Raw genomic sequence first — 24461 nt, forward strand, 5'->3', positions numbered from 1 at the left:
GGGGGTGGGTGTGGGGGGGGTTTGTGGGGGGGTGGGTTGTGGGGGGTGGGTTGTGGGGGGTGGGTTGGGGGGGGTTGTGGGGGGTGGGTTGTGGGGGTTTTGGTGTGGGGGGTGTGTGGGGGGTGTGGTGGGGGGAGGGTTGTTGGGGGGGTTTGTGGGGGGGGTTGTTGTGGGAGGTGGGTTGGGGGGGGTTTGTTGGGGGGGGTGGGGGGGGTTTGTGGGGGGGGGTGGGGGGGTGTGTTGGGGGGGGGGGGGGGGTGTTGTGGGGGGGGGTGGTGGGGGGGGGTTGGGGTGGGGGTGTGTGGGGGGCGGTTGGTGGGGGGGGGGTGGGGGGGTTTGTTGGGGGGAGGGTGGGTTGGGGGGCGTCGGGGGGTGGGGGGGGGGGGGTGGGGGGGTGGGGGGGGTGGGTGGGGGGTTGGGGGGGAGGGTGGGTTGGGGGCGTGGGGGGGGGGGGGGTTGGGGGGAGGGTGGGTTGGGGGGCGGGGGGGGGGGTGGTGGGGGGGTGGGGGGGAGGGTGGGTTGGGGGCGTGGGGGGGTGGTTTGGGGGGGTGGGGGGAGGGTGGGTGGGGGCGTGGGGGGGGTGGGTTGGGGGGTTGGGGGGAGGGGTGGGTTGGGGGCGTGGGGGGGGTAGGTTGGGGGGTTGGGGGGGGGTGGGTGGGGGGTGGGGGGGAGGGGTGGGGTGGGGGGTTGGGGGGGGAGGGGGGGTGGGGGGCGTGGGGGGGGTGGGTTGGGGGGTTGGGGGGAGGGTGGGTGGGGGGCGTGGGGGGGGGTGGGTTGGGGGGGTTGGGGGGGAGGGGGGGGTTGGGGGGAGGGTGGGTGGGGGGCGTGGGGGGGGGTGGGTTGGGGGGGTGGGGGGGGGGGGGTTGGGGGGGGGGTGGGTGGGGGCGTGGGGGGGGTAGGTGGGGGGTTGGGGGGGAGGGTGGGTTGGGGGCGTGGGGGGTTGGTGGGAGGGTGGGGGGGTTGAGGGGGGGGTTGGGTGGGGTGGGGGGGGGGGGGTGGGGGGGGGGGGGGGGGGGTGTGTGGGGGTGGGGGGGTGGGGGTTGTGGGGGGGGTTGTGGGGGGGGTTGGGGCGGGGGTGTGGGGGGGGTGTGGGGTGGGGGTGGTGGGGGGGGGGGTGGGGGGGGGGGTTGGGGGGGGGGTGGGGGGGGGGGTGGGGGGGTGGGGGGTGGGGGGGTGGGGGGGGGTGTGTGGGGGGGGTGGGGGGGGTGGGGGGGGGGGGGGGGGGTGGGGGGGGGTGGTGGGGGGGGTGGGTGGGGGGGGGGTGTGGGGGGGGGGGTTGTGGGGGTGGGTGGGGGGGGGTGGTGGGGGGGGGGTTGGGGGGGGGGTTGGTGGGGGTTGTGGGGGGGGGGGTGGGGGGGTTGTGGGTGGGGTGGGGGGGGTTGTGGGGGTGGGGGGGTGGTGGTGGGGGGGGTGGGTGGTTGGTTGGTGGGGGTGGGGTGGGGGGGGGGTTGTGGGGGGTTGGGTGGGTTTGTTGCGGCGGGGTATGTGGGGGGGTGGGGGGGGGGTTGGTGGGGTGTGGGGGGGGTGGTTGGGGGGGTGGGGGGGTGGGTGGGTGGGTGGGTTGGGTGGGGGTGGGTGGGGGGGGTGGGGTGGGTGGGTGGTGTGGGGGGGGGGGGGGGGTGGGGTGGGGGGGGTGGGGGGGTTGGGTTGGGGGGGGTGGGGGGGTGTGGGGTTGGGGGGCCGGGGGGTTTGGGTTGGGGGGGGTGGGGGGGGTTGGGTGGGGGACCAGGGGGGTTGGGGGGGGGTTGGTGGGGCTCTACCACAAACTGTGCAAAATAACCATCTCGTAGACATTTCACAAATGTATTTTTTTACGATCTGCCACCAACCTGGTTTTCCCAGTCCACCTACACATTGAAGTCCCTCATTATTAGTGTAATAGTGCCTTTCTTACATTGCCTTTTCTATCTCCTGGTTACTTATCTGCCCCACATTCTGACTGCTGCTAGGAGGTGTGTACATATCAAGGTCTTTTCCTTTTGTGGTTCCTCAACTGTACGCTCTCAGTTTCTACACCTTCCGAGCTTGTAATTGCTTCTTGCTATTGAATTAATTACATTTCTTACTAACAAGGCAACCCTACCCCCTCTGCCCATCCTTTCGATAGGATGTGTATTCTTGAGTATTTGATTCTCATCCCTAATACCCTGGTAGCCATGTGATGCCTGCAATATTGTAGCCACCAATCTATGCTACCAGCTGAGTTATCTTGTCTCATATACAGTGTGCATTTAAGTGCAACACCCTCAGACTGCCGAGTGCCTCCATGGACTTTGGTGAGGACTCAGAGGGATATGGGCCAAATGCAAGCAAGCAGGACTAGTTTAGTTTGGAAAACTTGGTCGGCAAGGACAAGTTGGATCAAAGGATCTGTTTTTCTCCTGTATGACTCAATGTCTCCTTCTCTAAGACTTTGAGTCAAGGCTGCTTGCATGTTACACATAAAAACTGCTGCCACATGGAGCAAGTGTGAGATTGACAAAACAACTGCCATATAGCAGATGTACACCCGCGTGGATGAGACTGCTGACCCACGCACATTGCCTGGTTTATGTCACTGTGCTAACTGGCACAGCCAAGAAAGGCATAAACAGCGCAAGCATTCAAATTTCAGATACCAGTGTCTCTGGACAAGGGGTGCGTGAGATGCTGTTTGGATCTGACAACAAGGAGACTCCTTGCAGCTAGTGGTGAGCTGCAGTCACCAGGAACCTGCTGTGTCTGCCATGTCAAGAATGCAGATGTTGAACTTGTTTGGTAAGATAGGAAGCTGAATGTTAATGAAGTGAGTTGTGATATTAATAAGATGTTCATTAAATTATAATCACTTTCTTTGTCAAATCACTACTGCCTAATGAGAAATTCCCCTCGTTGATCAGCAAATGTATAAAGATACAGTAAGTTGCTCCTGACATCAAGATAAGCGTCAGCAGACTTCCTGCATAATTTTGTTTCAAGTCGTGCCCTGCCTTTCAAGCCCAAGATTCAGCGTGATTACTTTTTCAGTGACGTCACGATCATTTCCTGTGCCTAGATTGAACATGGATGGTCTGTCCAGTTTTGATGGATTTTGGAAGCAGTCTGATGCAGGCATTTAGGATCAACCACATTGCTGTGGGTCTGGAGTCACATGTAGGCCAGACCAGGTAAGGATGGCAGATTTCCTTCGTCAAGGATATTAGTGAATCATTTCACTGCCATCTTCTCCAGGCCAATTAGGAATGGAACAACTGCATACCCATGAACAAATATAAAAAAAATGGTCCCTATTAGACTAGATTTTTTTTATTCCTGATTGATTAAATTAATTTAACTTTCACCATCTGCCATGGTGTAATATCAACCCATGTCTCCAGAACATTAGACTGGGCTTCTGGATTATCAGAACAGTGACACTGCCCTGCACCACTGTTTGTGAATGAAGGGCAACAGATTCTTAATGTAATCAAGAAATGAAGAAGCGGCGCCATGAAAATTTGTCATACAGTGACGGGTTAGGATCTGAAACGTGCTGGCTGTAAATGCAGTCGAGCTAGGTTCAGTCGAGACTTTTAAAAGACAACTGGATCATGTGAAATGGAAGAAGTTTCAGAACTGTTGGGAAAAGACAAGGTGGCATCATTGTGAATAACTTACAGAGGACTTGCATTAACATAAAGGCTGAATGGCCTCCTTCTGTGCTGTAACCATTTTACAATAACGTAAGGATTTGTCCTTTTCACGCTGGTTGGCTCATTCAGAAAGTAAGGAGGCATGGGATTCAGGGAGATTTGGCTGTCTGGATACAAAACTGGCTGTCCAATAGAACTCAGAGTATAGTAGCTGATGGAAAGTATTCAGCCTGGAGCTCTGTGACCAGTGGTGTGCTGCAGGGATCTGCTCTGGGATCTCTGCTGTTTGTGATCTTTATAAATGACTTGGATGAGGAAGTGGAAGGGTGGATTAGTAAGTTTGCCTATGACACGAAGGTTGGTGGAGCTGTGGACAGCTTGGAGGGCTCTTGTAGACTGCAACAGGACATTGACATTTGCTGAACTGGGCAAAGAAGTGGCAGATGGAATTCAACCCAGAAGTGTGAAGTGATTCATTTTGGAAGGTCGAATTTGAATGCAGAATACAGAGTTAATGGCAGGATTCTTGGCAGTGTGGAGGAACAGAGGGATCTTGGATTCAATGTCTATAGATCCCTCAAAGTTGTGACCCAAATTGATAGGGTTGTAAAGAAGGTGTATGGTGTGTTGGCTTTCGTTGTCAGGGGACTTGAATTTAGGAGCTGGCTAGATCACAGTTGGAATATTGTGTTCAGTTCTGGTCACCTCATTATAGGAAAGATGTGGAAGTTTTTAGAGAGGGTGCAGAGGAGATTTACCAGCACTGGAGGGCAGGTCTTATGAGGAAAGGCTGAGGGAGCTAGAGTTTTTTTCATTGGAGCAAAGAAGGATGAGAGGTGACTTGATAGAGGTGTACAAGATGATGAGAGGCATAGATAGAGTGGATAGTCAGAGACATTTTCCCAGGGTGGAAATTACTGTTACGAGGGTACATAATTTTCAGGTGATTAAAGGGAGGTATAGGGGAGATGTCAGAGGTAGGTTCTTCACACAGAGAGTTGGGGGGCGGGGGGACATGTGGAATGTTCTGCCGGCGGTGGTTTTGGAGTCAGATACTTTAGAGACTTATAAGTGGCTCTCGGATGGAGGATAGTAAAATGTAGGGTATGCAGGGTAGATTGATCTTAGTAGGATAATAGACCGGCATTACATCGTGGGCAGAAGGGCCTGTACTGTGCTGTTCTATGTTCTAAGAAAAAATAGCTGTGAAGGAAAGAAATGTGAAGCCTGAACACTGCTACTCCTGTTGCAACCATAACATCCTTTTGAACCAAACCACTCCTTTTGCACGATTGAGTTCCACATTCCCAATATGTGTTGGGTAGAAGAAGTTACTTCAAAGTTTGATATTGGATTTATCTGTGATGATTGTACAAGAATGATCTTGTGTTCTGGTCTTGTTTGTTCGATGATCAGTGTTGTGCCTGAAGGAGAGTCTTTAGCTCATTGCCTGCTGATGCTTCACTCTCCTACTCTATGAGAATCATTTTTTAATTATAAAGACCTCTGTCAGAGCGCTCTCAATCTATAAGTAAGAACCTGACAAACCATTCAGCGTTTTACTTTTTGATTGCTGGCATCTTCACTTCAGAGTCTGAAGATTGGGAGGGAGTATACCTCCACCCTGGACTGCCAGAGAGCTGATTTTTTTTGTTTGGATGTCTATCCAACTGCTTGTATGGATATGCAAAACTTCCAATGATACTCCTCTTGATTAAAGGAAGGGCGAGCTGTCCTCAGTGTACCAATATGATTTGATTTATTGTTGTTACATGTATCGAAGAAGGGTGAAAAGTTTTGTTTTGTGCGCAGTACCGCAGATCATAACATTACAAAGGCATACAAATCATAGGGTGTTGAAACAATATTTGTCCTGCCAGTAACACCACAAGAAGAAGAGATTATCTTGTCAGCATCACACTTCTTTTGTGGAGGTACGCTGAGTACAAATTAGCTGCCTTGTTGCCTACATTGTATCAGGGACTATATTTGCCAAATGTTTTCCCACTGTGGACCCCTGCCTAAGCTTGAAATTTGTCGCAGCCCCTCGGTAGGAACTGCAAGTCTGGGCTAGGGGCTTAAAGAGAGAGCCAAGGTTTGTTGGAACATGAACACAGTTTTTGTAACACTGTGTGGAGCTGGAGGAGCAGTGCTTACTATCACACTGTTGTTGGAGCTTGGTTGAAGCTCAGTGATGGCCATAGCAGCCTCAGAGTTTGGGATGCCACTTTAGAAAAGCCTAGCAGATTGTGAACAGGTAGACTCCCCAAGACTTTTCCCAACCCCCAAACTCACTTCACCCCCCAGCCCACACGCACATTGAAGTATGTCAGCCTGAGAGAAATGTTGGCTTAAACATTTACTTTGAACACAATGGACTGTTCACTATCAAAGGAGGATGACACGTATCCAGACAAGATACAAAAATAAGTTAATTGAAATGATACCAGAACTGAGAGAAGACAACTACCAGCTAAGACTGAAGAGACTGGGCTCCTTTTGTTGAAAGACGGGTGGTTTAATAGGAGTCATTCAAAGGATAGATGGGGAGGAGAGGTTTTTGCTTGTGCAGGGAGCTGAAACTAGGGTCTGTAACTATCCATTAGTGAGGACAAGAGGGACTTCAGGAGAAATGTCCTCTTCAGACATTATTAAGAACTGTGTAGAGCAGTTGAGCTGGATAGGACAGATGCATTTATAGGTGTAGCTAGGTAAAACAGGAGGGTGAAATGAGGAACAGGTTATTGGGATAGGAGAGGAGTGACTTGGTTTCTTCGTTGTAAATCTGTACCCTTTCTCTGCCAGTGAAGTCATGAATGCAGAACATTACAACCTACTTGACCCATTCATGAAGTCACAGAATGAGAACACAGAGGCATAAGGCAGTGTGCGCGCAGGGCTGAGAATAACCTACAAAATGTATTCCCCGGTGCTGTCTCCAATCAAAAGTTGTAAAATCGACAAGATGGTATCAAAGGGCAACAGAGCGACAGAGGTAAGGTTCGTGTTTGGAGGGAGGAGTTCAGTAACAGATGCAATATGCATAAATTGTAAACCCAAGCTGACCAAAGGAAGCCTGGATCAGCAGTTTGGCCACTCAACCCTTTGAACTATCAATTTAATTCATAGCCATTGAACCATTACAGCACATAAGGAGGCCATTTGTCCCATCGTGTCCTTATTGGCTCTCTGTAAAAGCAACCTGCTCAGCCACCTCCACTATTTCCTTGCGATCCTACCCCCTGTTTTTCTTCACTCATCACATAGTTATCTGGTTATCTTTTGATTCTGCCTCTGCTGCAATTTATTGTTCCAGATTCGAACCACTGAATGCAAAAAGAGGTATTTACTCATATCACCTTTTGCTTCTTTTACAAATCACCTTGATTTGGTGTGTGCCTTCTGGTTCTCAGTCCTGCCAATTCAGGAACAGCTTCTACCTATCTACCTTCTATTCTAGAATTGTGCCCCTTATCTAAGGAAAGATATACTGGCATTGGAGGCAGTCCCAAGAAGGTTTACTGATCTGATACAGGAATGGAGTGTTCTCTTATAGAGTCATAGAGGTTTACAGCATGGAAACAGGTCCTTCAACTCAACTTGTCCATGCCGTCCTATTTTCACAATTAAGCTAGTTCCATTTGCCCGTGTTGGGTCCATATTCCTCCATACCTATCCCATCCACATACCTGTCTAAATGTTTCTTAATTGACAAAATTATACATGCCTCCACCACCACCTCTGGCACCCTGGTCCAAACACCCACCACACTTTGTGGAAAAAATTGTCCCTTTCGACCTTTTGGTGTCTCTCCCCTGTCACTATTAAACCTATTCCCTCTAGTTTTAGACTTTCTAAGCCTGTCATGATTTTATAGACTTCTATAAGGTTACGCCTCAGTCTCCTATGTTCCAGGGTAAGAAGTCCCAGCCTATCCAGCCTCTTCTGATAATTCAAACCTTCCAGTCCAGGTTGTATCCGAGTAAATCGTTTTGCATTCTTTCTAGTTTAATACTGCATGCTGTATTCCAAATATGGCCTTACCAACATTTTGTACATCTGCAACAAGACATCCCAACTCCTATAATCAATAATTTGACTGATGAAAGTTGCATGCTGAAAGCCACCTTCATCACACTATCTATCTGCGACATCCCTTTCAAGGAGCTATGAACTTGAACCCCTAGAGTTCTCTGTTCTATAATACTTATGAGGAGAGGTTGAGTAGATTGGGCCTGCACTGATTATAATATTGTAGAATGAGAGGTGAATCAGGTGAACTTATTGAAACATACCAGGTTCTTAGAGGACTTGATAGGATAGATGTGAAAAGGTTATTTCCCCTTGAGAGAGAGTCTAGGACCAGAGAGCATCATCTCAGTAAAGTTTGCACATTTAAGACAGAGATGAGGAATTTCTTCTCTCAGATGGTTGTGAGTCTGTGGAATTCTTTGCCACAGAGCTTAGTAGCTTCTGGATGATTAAGTATATTCATGGCTGAGATAATTTTTTAATCAGTAAGGGAATCGAGGGCTGTAGGGAAAAGGCAGGAAAGTAGAGTTGAGAATTATCAGACAAGCCATGATCTCACTGAATGGCAGAGCAGACTTAATTGGCTGAATGGCCCACTTCTGCTCTTCTGTCTTATGCTGTCCAGACATCTCATGATCTTGAATTCCTCTATCAAACATTCACCAGATCTCTTTCTAGCTCTGAGGAGAACATTAACTGAAATTCATCATCTCCTTGGATCATCGTGAGGCACCACAATTACCTTGAATCATCAATAGACTTATCCAGTCATATGGTCATGGAGTTTTACAGCAAGGAAAGAGAACATTTAACCGACTGTGCCTGCACAATTCACCAAGCAGTGACCTATCCTACTTTTATTTTCAGGGACTTGGCCTGAGGCTTTGTCCGCTTTGGCACTCCAACTGAATGTCAAAATACGTCTTCAATTTTGTGATGGTTCCTGCAACTTTCAGGCAGTGAATTCTGGGTACCGATCATTCTCTGAGTGAATAAAAACCAAAAAGAAACTGCAGATATTGCATATCAGGAACAAAAACAGAAGTTGCTGGAAAAGCTCAGCAAGTCTGGCAGCATTTGTGAAGAAAAAAGATCAGAGTTGACATTTGGGGTCTGATCTGAGGAAGGATCACTGGACCCAAAATGTCACGACTTTTTTTCTTCACAGAAATCGCCAGACCTGCTGAGCTTTTCCAGCAACTTCTGTTTTTGTTCTCTGGGTGAAGACATTTTTAAATCCCCTCTAAATCTCCTGCCTTTTACAGTAAATTTCTGCCTCTCTGGTGATTGGCCCCTCCACTAAGTGGAAAATTTTGTAACTATCGAAAGGTACCGTAGTTCTACCAGAGCATAGGGCTGCTGTCTAATGAGAGATGGTGGTGCTGGTCGTTTAACCTGAGGGTAACAGGGCTTTAGGCAAGGGGACAATAATCAAGGAGAGCCTATCATAGTAAACTCAGCTGGTGTTGATACCATGGTGCTAGCTTCCTATCCAACCTATCTATGGTCATCATAATTTTGTAGACTTCAATCAGCTTTCTCAGTTCTGAGGAAAACAATCCTAGGCCCTTCTTTGGATTCATTGATAAATATCTGCTTGTGTGGAGGGTAAGACGGTGGTTAGCTGTCAAAAATGGGCAAACACCCAGAGGGTTTGCTTTTAGAGACAGAGATCATGGCTCTTTAAGAATGGAGGCCGAGGTGGAGAACCGAGTTGTCGGAAATATCCGAGTGAAGGCGAAAATGGCCGAGTAGTCGGGTGTGGGAGTGAGCAGGGATTGGGATATTAAAGTGTGAAGCTGGATGAACACAGCAGGCCAAGCAGCATCTCAGGAGCACAAAAGCTGATGTTTTGGGCCTAGACCCTTCATCAGAGAGGGGGATGGGGTGAGGGTTCTGGAACAAATAGGGAGAGAGGGGGAGGCGGACCGAAGATGGAGAGAAAAGAAGATAGGTGGAGAGGAGAGTATAGGTGGGGAGGTAGGGAGGGGATAGGTCAGTCCAGGGAAGACGGACAGGTCAAGGAGGTGCGATGAGGTTACTAGGTAGGAAATGGAGGTGCGGCTTGAGGTGGGAGGAAGGGATGGGTGAGAGGAAGAACAGGTTAGGGAGGCAGAGACAGGCTGGGCTGGTTTTGGGATGTAGTTGGGGGAGGGGATGAGCTGGGCTGGTTTTGGGATGCGGTGGGGGAACCTCGCTCCACACTGCCCTCCAACCCCAGCACACCCGGCACCTTGCCCTGCAACCGCAGGAAGTGCTACACTTGCCCCCACACCTCCTCCCTCACCCCCATCCCAGGCCTCAAGATGACTTTCCATATTAAGCAGAGGTTCACCTGCACATCTGCCGAAGTGGTACACCGTATCTTTGTACCTGGTGTGGCTTCCTCTACATTGGGGAAACCAAGTGGAGGCTTGGGGACTGCTTTGCAGAACACAGCCGCTCGGTTCGCAATAAACAACTGCACCTCCCAGTCGTGAACCATTTCCACTCCCCCTCCCATTCTTCAGATGACATGTCCATCATGGGCCTCCTGCAGTGCCACAATGATGCCACCCGAAGGTTGTAGGAACAGCAACTCATATTCCACTGGGGAACCCTGCAGCCCAATGGTATCAATGTGGACTTCACAAGCTTCAAAATCTCCCCTTCCCCCACCGCATCCCAAAACCAGCCCAGCTCATCCCCTCCCCCCACTGCATCACACAACCAGCCCAGCTCTTCCCCTCCACCCACTGCATCCCAAAACCAGCCCAGCCTGTCTCTGCCTCCCTAACCTGTTCTTCCTCTCACCCATCCCTTCCTCCCACCTCAAGCAGCACCTCCATTTCCTACCTACTAACCTCATCCTACCTCCTTGACCTGTCCGTCTTCCCTGGACTGACCTATCCCCTCCCTACCTCCCCACCTATACTCTCTCCACCTATCTTCTTTACTCTCCATCTTCGGTCCACCTCCCCCTCTCTCCCTATTTATTCCAGTTCCCTCTCCCCATCCCCCTCTCTGATGAAGGGTCTAGGCCCGAAACGTCAGCTTTTGTGCTCCTGAGATGCTGCTTGGCCTGCTGAGTTCATCCAGCTCCACACATTGTTGTCTTGGATTCTCCAGCATCTGCAGTTCCCATTATCTCTGATCAGGAATCGGGATATACTGGCGTGGTAGCGGAAATAGCCGAGCGCCAGCGTGCAGTCCGAGCGGACCTGGAAATAGCCGAGAGTTGGCGGAAATAGTCGAGTGCTGGCGTGCTGTCAGGTAGGAACCGGAAATAGCCGAGTAGTGGCGGAAAGAGCTGAGTGTCGGCGTGCGGTCTGGCAGGAACTAGAAATAGCCGAGTAGTGGCGGAAAGAGCCGAGTGCCGGGTTACAGCCCCCCACCCCCCACGACCCCCGGGAGATGAAGAAGCCGCTGCCGCCGCCGCTGCCGGGTCCAAAAGTCGCCTCTAGACCGGACAGCGCTGCCTGAAAAACATCGTCCTGTGCAAAAAGTGGTTGCCGCGTTGTCCTTCTCCCGGACGCTGCAAGGAGGGAGGTAGGCCTCAGCCTCTCCTCAAACAGCCTCGGACTCGAGTAGAGGAGACCGGCCCGCGGGAGGGTGGGAGGGTGGGGGTGATGGACGGGATTCCATCTGTAAACATTTTCTACACCGTGGAGGTTCGCAGGAGGTACTTGGCTTTTCATCAGGGTCAATTAGAAGATAGGCTGCAATTCCTATCAAGTGTATGGGACTAATCCCAGGGATTTGCAGTGACTGGTGGGTTGGTTGGGGGTGCAACTGTTTGTAAATGTTGGGAGGCGGCAGCAAACCGTCTTGGGCACAGAATAAGGCAGAACGGCTCATTTTGTTCAACGTGTACAATCATAGAGATTGATAATACAGTGCAGTACTGAGGGAGTGCGGCACTGTCAGAGGGTCAGTGCTGAGGGAGTGCGGCACTGTCAGAGGGTCAGTGCTGAGGGAGTGCGGCACTGTCGGAGGGTCAGTGCTGAGGGAGCGCCGCACTGTCGGAGGGTCAGTACTGAGGGAGCGCCGCACTGTCAGAGGGTCAGTACTGAGGGAGCGCCGCACTGTCAGAGAGTCAGTACTGAGGGAATGCCGCACTGTCAGAGGGTCAGTACTGAGGGAGCGCCGCACTGTCAGAGGGTCAGTACTGAGGGAGCGCCGCACTGTCAGAGGGTCAGTACTGAGGGAGCGCCGCACTGTCAGAGGGTCAGTACTGAGGGAGCGCCGCACTGTCCGAGGGTCAGTACTGAGGGAGCGCGGCACTGTCGGATGGTCAGTCCTGAGGGAGCGCGGCACTGTCGGATGGTCAGTCCTGAGGGAGCGCGGCACTGTCGGAGGGTCAGTCCTGGGGGAGCGCGGCACTGTCGGATGGTCAGTCCTGAGGGAGCGCCGCACTGTCGGAGGGTCAGTCCTGAGGGAGCGCCGCACTGTCGGAGGGTCAGTCCTGCGGGAGCGCCGCACTGTCGGAGGGTCAGTCCTGCGGGAGCGCCGCACTGTCGGATGGTCAGTCCTGAGGGAGCGCGGCACTGTCGGATGGTCAGTCCTGAGGGAGCGCTGCACAGTCGGATGGTCAGTCCTGAGGGAGCGCGGCACTGTCGGAGGGTCAGTCCTGAGGGAGCGCGGCACTGTCGGAGGGTCAGTCCTGAGGGAGCGCGGCACTGTCGGAGGGTCAGTCCTGAGGGAGCGCGGCACTGTCGGAGGGTCAGTCCTGAGGGAGCGCGGCACTGTCGGAGGGTCAGTCCTGCGGGAGCGCGGCACTGTCGGAGGGTCAGTCCTGCGGGAGCGCGGCACTGTCGGAGGGTCAGTCCTGCGGGAGCGCGGCACTGTCGGAGGGTCAGTCCTGCGGGAGCGCGGCACTGTCGGAGGGTCAGTCCTGCGGGAGCGCCAGTCCTGCGGGAGCGCCGCACTGTCGGAGGGTCAGTCCTGCGGGATTGCGGCACTGCCAGAGGGTCAGCACTGAGGGAGCCTCGTGTTATTTGGAGAGTGAACATAGTACATAGAACATTACAGCGCCGTACAGGCCCTTCGGCCCTTGATGTTGTGTTGACCTGTGAAACCAATCTGAAGCCCAACTAACCTACACTATTCCGTTGTCATATAGAATATATAGAGTATTGAGGGAGCATCACGCTGTTGGGGGGTCAGTTCTGAGGACGTGTTGCGCTGTTGGAGTGTCAGTGTGCAGGGTTGGCTGCATTTTTTGAATGAGCATGTTTAAACATGAATCTGTCTGTCCTCTTAGGTGAATGATCCATGATATTGCTTTGAAGAAAAACAGGGGAAATAACCCTACTCGATATTCAACAATCAACTGACATCATTAAAAAGCAAATTATCTGGTGGTTGTCACGTTGCTGCTTGTGGAAACTTGCAGTGTGCAAATTGGCTGCCACTTTTTTTTAACTGAAGTGACTCCACTTTGTTTTAGGTTGGGTGCTACATAAATGCAGATGTTTGTTTCTCTCTCTGCTTCATTAATACTCTTTCCTCTAATATTAAGTCAGAAGTGAGGACGTGATCTGTTGGTTGCACAATGTTCAGCTGATTCTATAACTCATCAGGTTCTGAAGGCATCTGTGCCTGCTCGCAGCCAGACCTGGACAGTGTCGATGCTTGGCTGCTGCTGAGTGGCAGGCTACTTTCATGTTGTCCAAGTGTTGACTGTGACTATCTGTTATAAGAGTTTGAACCATCTCCTGCTTGTATTTTAAAAGCATGGGACCCCCACTATTAACATCCTCAGGGGTTTTGCTGCAAAACAAGAAACTCTACTTGACCCAGTGCTATTATAAACGTCTAGGCCTGTTGGAGCAGATCAGAGCATGAATATCCTGTTGTGAGTGCCACCTGTAGATCAAGCCAGGGCTTCCTTCTGATGGGCATCCAGCATTAAGTAGTCTGCTTGATTGATCATTCATTAGACTAAACAGCCTCTGCTGTACCAGGACTGTAATGTATATTGTCTTCTGTGTTGTTGTCAAACCATCTTTGACAACATCTCCAAAGCCGGTGACCTGTATCACGTAGAAGGTCAAGCAAAGTGGCATTATCAGGATTCCACCACACTAGTTCCCCTCTGAGTCTAACTTAGTCCTATGTTGGGCAGTAATCGCTGTTCCTTCATCACCAAAAGGTCAATAACCTGGGCTTGCTACCAAACAACACAGTGGGAGCACTGTCTCGATCTCTGTGCAGACTTTTTAAAAGTGATCCGAACTTTCAGTTGCAACCCAGAAGAATGACATGGAAAAGTTTCTTTGTTGGAAATCTTTTACTGCACCAAATTACTAAAAAAGGAGCTCTGACTAAACACTATTTTCTTTTTGTAGGCCACTTCTACGTCACACTATGGAAAATGACATCGCCACTTCTTGCTCGGGGTGTTGCCATGGGGAATGCAATTTCCCCTTTTTACTTATCACCCCTTGGACTCTTCCCTGGAATTATTTTTAACAAACAGTCCACAACTGCTCTCAGCTTCCATCAGGTTCCTGTATCCCCATTTTGCCCAGCATTAACTTTGAGTGGCTGTTTCCAGGCTCTTTGATTGGATTCCAGCAAATTTCTTACCTGCTATCAGCAGATTCTGATGCTCCTCGTTCCCCGGCCATGCAACAATGCAGCTGCAGGATGCTCTCTTCAATGAGAGACTGACACTGTCTCCCTCTATCTTTATGGCAATAGTTTGCAAAGCCAAAAAAGCCTTTTCATAATGCTAAGCACACTGAACTGTCTGTTTGTGATCTTTGATTTGTAGGGAGGCCTGTACGCAATGGCTCTTTCTGCTCTCTTTTCTCCATGCCAACGTGAAACACAATGGACTTGCCTTTAGTTAGCTCTGTTGTTCTCAACTTCCTTCAAATCATAAAAGTAGAAAGGCAGTTTACAGAATGACTACTACAGCACTTCCCTGTGACTTTGGAAGACTCCTGTATACTCATTGTAAGCTCAGGGACTGCTGGCTATGTCTCTAAGCTCTTAGCAAAATAATCTAAGCCTTCCTTTTAATCTTGAACAATCAAACCACCTAGGCTTACTGTCAGACTGCTGAACTGCTTGCATAAATTTAAAGCTAGAGTGCCAAAGTAGCCGAATTTAATAAACTTCATCGTTGCAGCTACCCATTCACCCAGTGGGTTGGATTGGTTCAAGAAGAACACACCCCTCCAGCTTCTCTCAGGGTGGATGATGTGTATTGGCTTTGCATGAGAGAACCACATCCCGAGAACAGATCTAAAGCATTGCTGTCAAAGATTGTAGAATCCACAGAAAATCAAAATAGAGGTAATACAAATGGTTTGGCCATGATTACGGCGACGTGACTGTGGTTCAGCGCCTTTCCTTAGGAATGATGTCAAGTGCGTGGAGAGAAGACAGTGTTAAGTAGAATGGCATGAGAGGTTTTAATGGAGGCTGAATAAATCATTGCTATGTTCCTGACCAGAGCAGGCCTGAGACACATTCCAGATGGTGAGTTACACAATAAGCTGCATTTCAGATCTCCAGATTTCTGCCTTTGTGAAGAGTGGAAGTGTTTGCTAGCTGCTTAATAATATGACGGCCTTTAAACCAGCCAGAAGGTGGAGAGTCCAAGATGGAAGGTTTTTATAGGCATCTCCGTAACCCATGTGAAAAGGAGGAAGAAGTGCAAAGTGGGGACAGTGTGTAGCAGACACCCAACAGCCCCCAGATGCCTTTAACCAGTTTCATGTTAATTCTGAGTAGGCATTCTTCTTTGGCAGAAAGTCAAAGCTATGTCTACTGCTCTGTGAGTTGTTATCTAATGATTAAAAATGATCCTTACAGTAATGAAGGGGGAGGTTATTTAGAATCGACACAGAAGAAAGCATTGGGATGCTATTTATGCCAAATATGCTGCTTCCCTACTTCATTTCACCTTGTCATCAAATCTATTCCTTTTTCATACACCTTTCACTCTCATGTACTTGTCTCACTTGAGCACCTTCTATAATACTCACCTCAGCGATACTCTCCGTGGTTGACAGTTTTGTGTTCTGATCACTGTCTGACTAAAGTTTCACCTGAATACTTTATTGGACATACTTATTGCTCTCCTTATGATTGTTCCTAGATTTGAATAGAATTATCCTAAATCACACCTCAGACTTCTGTTTTCTAATGTATTCCTGCTGGTTCAGGCCTCCCCTTTCCTGTACAAGGTCTTGGTGCTGGTTTCATCCAGTTGGTGACTCACAGCAGTCTACCACATTAGGACAGTCTCTCTTTTTAAGCACAACTTTCCATCGGAAACAATGATGAAACCAGAATGCATAATCTTCACCTACTACTCTGTTTTAAAATCTCCTTGGAAACCAAAACTTTAAACAATCATGGGAGAGAGTAGATGGATGCAGCTGAGAACTGGCACAGGTAGCAGGATGGAGAGGTTTTATAGGCACCCAGGTCCTAGTGAAAAGAAGGGGGGGGAAGTGCAGGTTGGAGGCTGAATGGCCTCTTGTGCTGTTCAGTCATATTTGAGTGCTTCAGGTATTGTCTTGATCAAGAGCCTCACTCTTGAGTAATTGGATGTGGATTGACTGCTGGAAGTTTATGCACAGTGTACTTGTTTCAATCATGAATTGAGAGGGTTGCCAGGTACAAGGCTGAGCTCCTGCTGTCAGGCCATTCCTGGCACCCCCAGTTCCTCAAAAATATTTTTACAAAAAGGCCTGAATTTCTGTAACATTTACAAGTACTTTTCAGCTAATGTTTGAAATGTAGTCACTATTGTTGAGGAGGCGGTGTGGCAGTCAACTTATGCACATCAAGCCGTGACTAACAGTAACATGATAATGAACAGGTAATTTTTTTTGCAGCATTAACAGACGGTGAAATATTGCCTCAGGCACTGGGAATATCTCACTTGTTCTTCGAGATACAGCCATGGTATCGTTTGCATCCACTCAAGCAGATGCATGGGGCATTGATTTAAAATCACATCAAAAAGATGGCACCTTCAGAAGTGCAGCACTGTCTCAGTACTGCAGCTTTGTTTTTGTTTTGTGTGATCAGGCTTGGTGTTGAGACTGACCCTGCAGCCTTCAAACTCAGGACTTCGACCCATACCAATTGGGCTACAGCAGACCTAGTTTCACTGAAACAAACTGATCTGGTCATAATCACTAACATTGATGGATATCAACAGGGTTGAGAAGGAATCTACAGCATGCATAGAACATATAACAATACAGTGCAGAACAGGCCCTTCGGCCCTCGATGTTGTGCCGACCTGTGAACTAATCTAAGCCTCTCCCCCTACACTATCCCATCATTATCCATATGCACATTATACAATGCAATGCAATTAGCAGGTCGGGCTCACAAAGACTTAGTGAATGTTAATGATCAGATTGCTGACATATCTCTGTGTGTAAATAATATGCTGTGTTACAACAATGACTGCACTTCCTGTGATTGTCCTGACCCGAGATCATCGCGAGGCAAATTACAATGTAAAACCTTCTTTCAGGTCGTGTTTTAGACATTTCTGGTGGTATGTTTTGGTAATGTCCCTGGGCTAGTCATTGAGATTAATAGTGTCAGAGATAATGGGAACTGCAGATGCTGGAGATTCCTAGATAATAAAATGTGAGGCTGGATGAACACAGCAGGCCAAGCAGCATCTCAGGAGCACAAAAGCTGACGTTTCGGGCCTAGACCCTTCTGGGAACACGGGTTCACATCCTGCCACACTGATGAGTTTGCATTCAGGTAATTAATAAATTTGGAATTGAAAGCATGCCTTGGTCAGGATGACCATGAAACTATTGCAGCTAGCTGTAAGAAACCATCACACTTCACTAACTCCTTTTAAAGGGAAGAAATCTGTCCTTCATTGGTCTGATCTCTACGTGACACCAGATTCATAGTCACTGCTATCAGAAAAGGCCTAGCTAGCCTTTCTAAACTGGTCCAGATATCAGTCGGACTAGCCATTTACAAAGGCAGCTCACCGTCATCAAGGGCAAATGTAGATGGGGAGCCAATGATGGCATTGTCAGAGGTGCACGTTCCTCTGAAACGGTAAGAAGATACATTACCTGAAGAACAGGATTTTGGGGGGGCTGGGGTAAGTGAATTTCCACTACAGTCAGTACTGCCTTCACTGGCAAGATCGTTACCTTATTGCTGGAGATTGTCAGCTCCCTGGCAGTGGGCAGCTTCCTCCAGATGTGGCGCATTGACATTTACTGAATGCAGTCTACAATGATGTTCATAGACAGCAATTCAGAGCTTGGGACTTGAGCCCCAGAGCGGGGACCACTACAACAACACTTTTTAAAATGGAATAGGCTTCACTGAGTTTCAAGCTCAGGATCTCCTATTCATTAGGTTGACCCACAGCACCAAGTGTCTTCAATTCCAACAGCATGTTAGGGTCGGATTTGAACCCATTACTTCAGAGCAAGAGCCCAAACTACTGGTTTGGGGATGTAGCTACTCTTCCAGCACTCTATATATCTCCGCAGTACCGCAGTATTGTTCATTAATTAGATTGGCCATACCTCTGGAGCAGGTGGGATTTGACATAAGACCCTAGATGTTGGAGCACAATTAGGACATTCAACCCATCGAGTTTGGTCCACCGTTCAATCATGGCTAATATGTCTCTCAAACCCATTCTCCTGATTTCTTCCTGTAACTCATGATTCCCTTAATAATCAAGAACACAATCTTTGTCTTAAATACACTGTTCAGCTTTCTGCAGCAATGAGTTCCACAGATTAATCACCCTATGGCTGAAGGAATCCCTCCCCATCTCAGTTCTGTAGCGCTGTTCATTCATTCATTCTCAGGCTATTATTTCGGGTCCTAGTCTCTCCTCCTGATGGAAATATGCTTCATATCCACTCTATCCAGTATTCTGCAAGTTTCAAGCTGATCCTTCTAAACTCATGGAGCCCTCAACTGCTGTCTACGAACTTCACTGTAGACTGCATTTGGTAAATGTCAATGTTCCACATTTGGAGGAAGCTGCCCACTGTGAGGGAGCTGACAATCTCCAGCAATAATATGACAAGCTCTCCATCCCCGAGATCATCCTTGTAAATGAAAGGAGTGCTAACGTTGTGTTTGCCTTCCTAACTGCCAACTGAACCTGCTTGTTAACCTTAGGAGAATCCTGAACTTGGACACCTTAAAAACCTAGGACACTTCTTGTGCTTCAGATTTCCAAAGCATTTCCCCATTTAGAAAATAGCCTGCACCTCTATTCTTGCTCCCAAAGTGCATACCTTACACTTTCCCACATTGCATTACATCTACCATTTCTTTGCCCACTCTTCCAACTTGTCTAAGTCCTTCTGCAGCCTCCCTGCTTCCGTACCACTTCCTGCCCCTCCACCTGTCTCCTGAAAACTTAGCAGCTTTGCCCTCAATTCCATGTATAATGTTTTGGATAGTTTTGGTCCCAACAATGACCTCTGTTTTCTGCCAGTTCGCCAATCGTCTATCCATGTGAGTACCACGCCCCTAACACCTCGGGCTCGCATCTTATTTAACAGGCAGCGTTTTGCAGAGGCCTCCTCAAAACCCAAATAGATCATGTCCACTGGCTCTCCTTTGTCTACCTTTCTTTTTACCTCCTGAAAAAAGTGTTGTTCAGCTGGGCAGAGGATAGGATATTTGACTCTCGTGGGATGCCGAACGTGAGAGTGTAATTTATAATTTACCAGGCAGTTACTTTTTTGGCCATTTGGCAGGTTATGTCTTCAGCAATGTGCATTCTTGCAAACTTTAATTCGGCTTGTTTTTTGCCCCTTCCCCTGACCCACTACCGTTACCGCAGGGACCGCTTGGGCTTTGGAGAAGACGCCCCCGCATGGAGCCTGGGATGTTTCAGGTGGAGTTCCCGAACTTTGGCAACAACTTGCTGAGGAAGCTGAACCAGCAGCGGATGGAGGGCAAGCTGTGCGACATCACCATCCACCTGCAGGGCCAGATGTTTAAGGCCCACCGGGCAGTTCTGGCTGCTTCCTCGCCCTACTTCCATGACCAAGTGCTCCTGAAGAATGCCAGCCGCATCGTACTGCCCAGTGTGATGAGCCCCAAGGCCTTCGAGAACGTGCTGGCCTCATCCTACACAGGCAAGCTGACCATCCTGTCGCCCGACATCGTCAGCTACCTGACGGTGGCTAGCTTCCTGCAGATGTGGCACGTGGTGGACAAGTGCACCGAGCTGCTGCGGGAGTGTCAGCCCCCGGCCCCAGCCCCCAGCCAGAACCAGTCACCCAGCAGCAGCAACTACCTCAGCCCTTGGCACGGTCCCGAGCTGCCCACCAAGTTCGAGAGGCCTGAGGATGACGGCATCAAGGTGGAGGGCCATCATCACCAGCAGCAGCAGCATCAGGAGGACGAGGAAGAGGAGGAGGAGGAAGGGGCGGCGGGTGGAGGGGATGATGAGGAGGACGATGAGGACGAGGAGGACGATGGGCAGAAGGGCTCAGCCTCACCACGCCAAGAGACTGAGCAGGACAATGTCATCAGCAACTCGGCCGATCGGGAGAGGTTCGGGGCGGAGGGTCGGGAGAGTGAGGCTGGGGCGTTGAGCGATGGCGCCGACTGTGCTTACCCTCTGCAGACCTACAGCCAACCCAGCATGGTGCCGCACAAGCGCTGGGTCCTAGTGAAGAGCGACAAGGCGGAGGGCGGGCGGTCACCGGGCGGTGGCGGGGAGGAGGACGAGGAGCGGCACTTTGTACTGGTGCCGCCCATGGGCAAGAGGGAGCCGGAGGACCCTGGGCACGAGATGCCCGCCCACTTTGGTGAGCACCTTGCGCCCGAGGAGTATGACGAGTTCGCTGAGGACCCCAGCTACGACGAGCCTGTCGACTACTACGGATCCTCAGACGACTTCCACTTCGAGCGGCCAGCAGGGGGCAGCCCCGGGAGCGCAGTCATGCAGGGCTCTGGGCTGCCTGGCGAGATCCAGGAGAATGGTGCCTACGGGGTACTGGGTGAGCCAGGCCCCAGTTCTGGGCAGGCAGGAGCAGCGGCTGGCTCTGACTTCCCTGGCGGCGCCGTCTACAAGCTCTACCCCTGCCAGTGCGGCAAGAGCTTTGCCCACAAGAGCCAGCGGGACCGGCATATGAGCATGCACCTCAATGTCAGGCCCTTCGGCTGCCCTATCTGCAACAAGAAGTTCAAGATGAAGCACCACCTGATGGGTCACATGAAGATCCACACCGGGCACAAGCCGTACGAGTGCCACTACTGCGGCAAGAAGTTCATGTGGCGAGACAGCTTCACGCGCCACCGCAACGCCTGTGCCAAGCTGTACCACGCCGCCACATCTGTCCCCATCCCCCTCCCTGACATCGACGTGCCCTCTGACCTCAGCGTGCCCTCTGACGTCTGACCCAGACCCTCTGACCACCTGCACCCCTCCCCTTCCACCCGTTTATTCCCCCCCCCCCTTCACTAAAGGAAGCTGCGAGTGGACGTGTGGGAATGAATGAACCAAAGTCGTTGTTGGGTTGGGTTGGGTTGGGTGGGGGTGGGGGGGGGGTGGTGTGTGGAAAGGACTGACGAGCACAATCCCAAACCTGCCGAGGGCATGACCAGCTGGACATTTCAAACGAGACTGACCCACAGCTGAGCCGAGCCAGCTTTCAACCCACCTACCTTTAAATCAGGGCATGCTGACGATTTTTACAAGGAAATATTTAAGTGTATATATATATAAAACAAATGATATATATATATATATATATATTTAGGTATATATATATGTGTGTGTGTGTGTAAATTGTGGTGCTGCACACGGAAGTATTTTTTATGGCCACCTCTGCTTTATAATATTTATGGAATTTAAAACTGGTCAGGGTTGGAGATGGTCTTTGGTACTGCTTAGATTCTCACAGAAAGGGAACCTCAGAATCCAGCGTGTTGGCCATGTCCTGCATGCTGTAAGGTTGTGGATGCAAATTACCTCCGAAGAACCTGAGCCGGAATATTGAGGCTGGTACTGCCAGTCAGGTTGGAGGCATGTTACGTTTGGTCTTTCAAAGTAAGAGCCGTCTGGTTGGGAGGCGGGGGTGCGTATCAAGGTAAGCATGGGGGCAGGGGCAAGATTCCGTCTTCAGCACTCTCACTGAAATGGATGATCGCCTTGCTATTGGTTGGCGCTTGCTTTGTGCAAGTTGACCGCTTCACTTCCCTCCATCACAACAGTGTCTTCACTTCAAAAAGTACTTCAGCAGCTGTAATGGACCTTATGAAGCCTGTGTTTTGGCTTTCCTTTCAGAAATGTCAGCATTTTTTTTCCCGCTTTTAATTTTGTCATGTCCTTTACTATTTTTGTCTCTTTTTCTTAAAAAAGTGTGGAATTTTAACTGCTGTCCCTGTGAATAAAGAAAGTTTGGTGACTGAGTGGGCTCGGAGTTAATTGCACTCATTCGACTGTGACCTCGAGTGACTACGCAGGTGGCAAGGTTGGTAACCTGGTAATGTTAGTAGACCACCATTCCAGAGGACCAGGCCAGGGCTATGGGCACAATGGTCCAAAACCCTACCAGCGTAGCTGGAGGAGTTGAAATTCACTTAATAAAGATTTGGATTCGAAAGCTAGCATCAGAGATGAAGCTATCATTAATTATTGTTTAAAACCCAAAACCATACTCTTTAGGTCATTTACCTGCTCTGGTCACGTGGCCTTCTGACCCACTGAAATGTGGTTCACTCTTAAATGTCCTCTGAAATGGCTTCTTAAGCCGGTCAATTCCAAGTCTGGGAATTCTGCGCAGGGTAACTCACCTCCTAACTCCTCAAAGCCTCGAAGCACAAAGGCAGCAGATGACTGGGAGTACCCTGGAGGTGATGACCCACTGGTATTATAGCTGGACTGTTAATCCAAAGACCAGATGACATTCTGGGGACCTGGGTTTGAATCCTGCCCATGCAGATGGTGGGATTTGAATTCAGTAAATATCTGGAATTATGAATACAATGATGACTGTGAATCCATTGTTGATTGTTGGAAAAACCCATCTGGTTCACTCATATCCTTTCAGGAAGGAAACTGCTATCCTTCCCTGGCCTGGCCTACGTGTGATTGCAGACCCGCAGCAATGTGGTTGATTGTTAGCTGTCCTCTGGCCAATTAAAGCTGCCTAGCCAGTGACACCCTCATCCTGTGAATGAGTTTAAAATAAAAATCCTCACCAACTGAAAGTTCCCTTCCGAGCTCACAGACCATGCTGACTTGGAAAAATATCACTGTCCCTTCACTGTCACAGGGTCAAAGTCCCAGAACTCCCTCTCTAATAGCGTTGTGGGTATGCCTTCACCCCATAGACTACAGCAGTTTGAGAGGACAGTTTATGACGACCTTCTTCAGTGCAATGAGGGCTGGGTGACGCATGGAACAAAAACAAAGTTGCTGGAAAAGCTCAGCAGGTCTGGCAGTGTCTGTGGAGGAGAAAATAGAGTTAACGTCTTGGGTCTGCTGACCCTTCGTCAGAACCTTCTGGGGAAGGGTCTCTGCACCTGAAACATTAACTCTGTTTTCCCCTCCACGGACGCTGCTGGACCTGCTGAGCTTTCCCAGCAACTTTGTTTTTGTTCCTGATTTACAGCATCCGCAGTTCTTTTGGTTTTTATTTTGATGGGTGACACATGCTGGCCTTACCAGTGATGTAATGTCCCATGAAAGAAAAAGGCTGCCCTCTGTGCATAACTTGGTTAAAGAATTTCTACCTTACGGATGATAAAAGTGCAGAGCTAGACTGGTTAAGATGACAATAGGAACATTCACTGAAATAATGCAGTGTAGGTGTGGTTGTACTGTCAGTTGTGACTGCCGGCTCATTTGATGCGCCAGGCTTGTCCCACTCCCATGATCTTTTGCAGTGGCTCCCTGCCCGGTGTTTTCCTTGAAGTACTCAGCCAGTGTTTCCCACAGCTTGGTCCTGATTATAATCAGCTCCATGAAAATAACCATCCTCAACTTCCTTCTGGCTCTTTGTTCGTCACCTTTTGAAACTATCTTCCAGGCTTTCCTGACAGTAGGAAGTTGTCAGAACCTCACATTTTTTGGAAAACTTCTGCTAAACCTCCCCTTAATCTTCTCTGGTCCGGGAGAGCAATGGAGGGAGGGCATCAACTAGGAGATTACCTTCCTGATTCCTGTCCCCTGCTGGCTGCAGGTACATTTCAGGGTTGACTCAAGTTCAGCTATCATCTAGCAATTTGTCTACAGTTTTTTTTAAAAAATAGCACTACAGAATAAGCAGTGATAATGGGAACTGCAGATGCTGGAGAATCCAAGATAGTGAAATGTGAGGCCGGATGAACACAGCAGGCCCAGCAGCATCTCAGGAGCCCAAAAGCTGACGTTTCAGGCCCGAAGCGTCAGCTTTTGTGCTCCTGAGATGCTGCTGGGCCTGCTGTGTTCATCCAGCCTCACATTTCATTACTACAGAATAAGCAGTTGGGCTCAGCAATCTGTTTGGCTAGCAGAGAGGCCATATGGCCGCTACAGCACTGGTCTGACAGACATGTCACCTCAGTCTTTACTATATTGTTGTCTATCAATGCTGTTGGGGGAGGGGGGTGGTTGTGGCGCAGTGGGATGATAAATGGGCACCAGCGTAAACAGAAGAAGGTTGGCCTGTGTGGATAGTGCAGGTGACTGGATCATTCAGACTGCCCCATTGTTGACCTGATGTCAGCAGACAGGCTGCAGCTGCAGTGTTGGCTGTTTCAGGGCAGAAACATAAATGTGAAATAGTGTGGGAAAGACATTTCCAGGTCACCTGTTCCTAAAATTTGCAGCCAGGTCAGTGTCTCCAATAATCC

At 49.8% G+C, this 24461-nt stretch overlaps 2 protein-coding genes across 16 annotated transcripts in view; one reads left to right on the forward strand and one right to left on the reverse strand.

Annotated features, from left to right (window-relative positions):
* Positions 1-21160, forward strand: part of LOC125446330 (zinc finger and BTB domain-containing protein 43-like) — a 29628-nt gene extending 8468 nt beyond the window's left edge. The window contains exons 1-2 of one of the 2 annotated variants that reach the window (XM_048519827.2): positions 10940-11171; positions 19453-21160. In XM_048519827.2, the coding sequence (XP_048375784.1) occupies positions 19486-21021 (1536 nt within the window). In that variant the 5' untranslated portion in view covers positions 10940-11171; positions 19453-19485 and the 3' untranslated portion in view covers positions 21022-21160. Of the gene's footprint in view, positions 1-10939; positions 11172-19452 lie in introns of those variants that run through there. The other variant, XM_048519828.2, reaches the window with a different exon arrangement.
* LOC125446329 (ras/Rap GTPase-activating protein SynGAP-like) overlaps positions 1-24461 on the reverse strand; it is a 746401-nt gene that overhangs the window by 57670 nt on the left and 664270 nt on the right. The gene's annotated exons all lie outside the window — the stretch shown is intronic.

Source organism: Stegostoma tigrinum, chromosome 34 (genome assembly GCF_030684315.1).
Source record: "Stegostoma tigrinum isolate sSteTig4 chromosome 34, sSteTig4.hap1, whole genome shotgun sequence".
Classification (NCBI taxonomy): domain Eukaryota; kingdom Metazoa; phylum Chordata; class Chondrichthyes; order Orectolobiformes; family Stegostomatidae; genus Stegostoma; species Stegostoma tigrinum.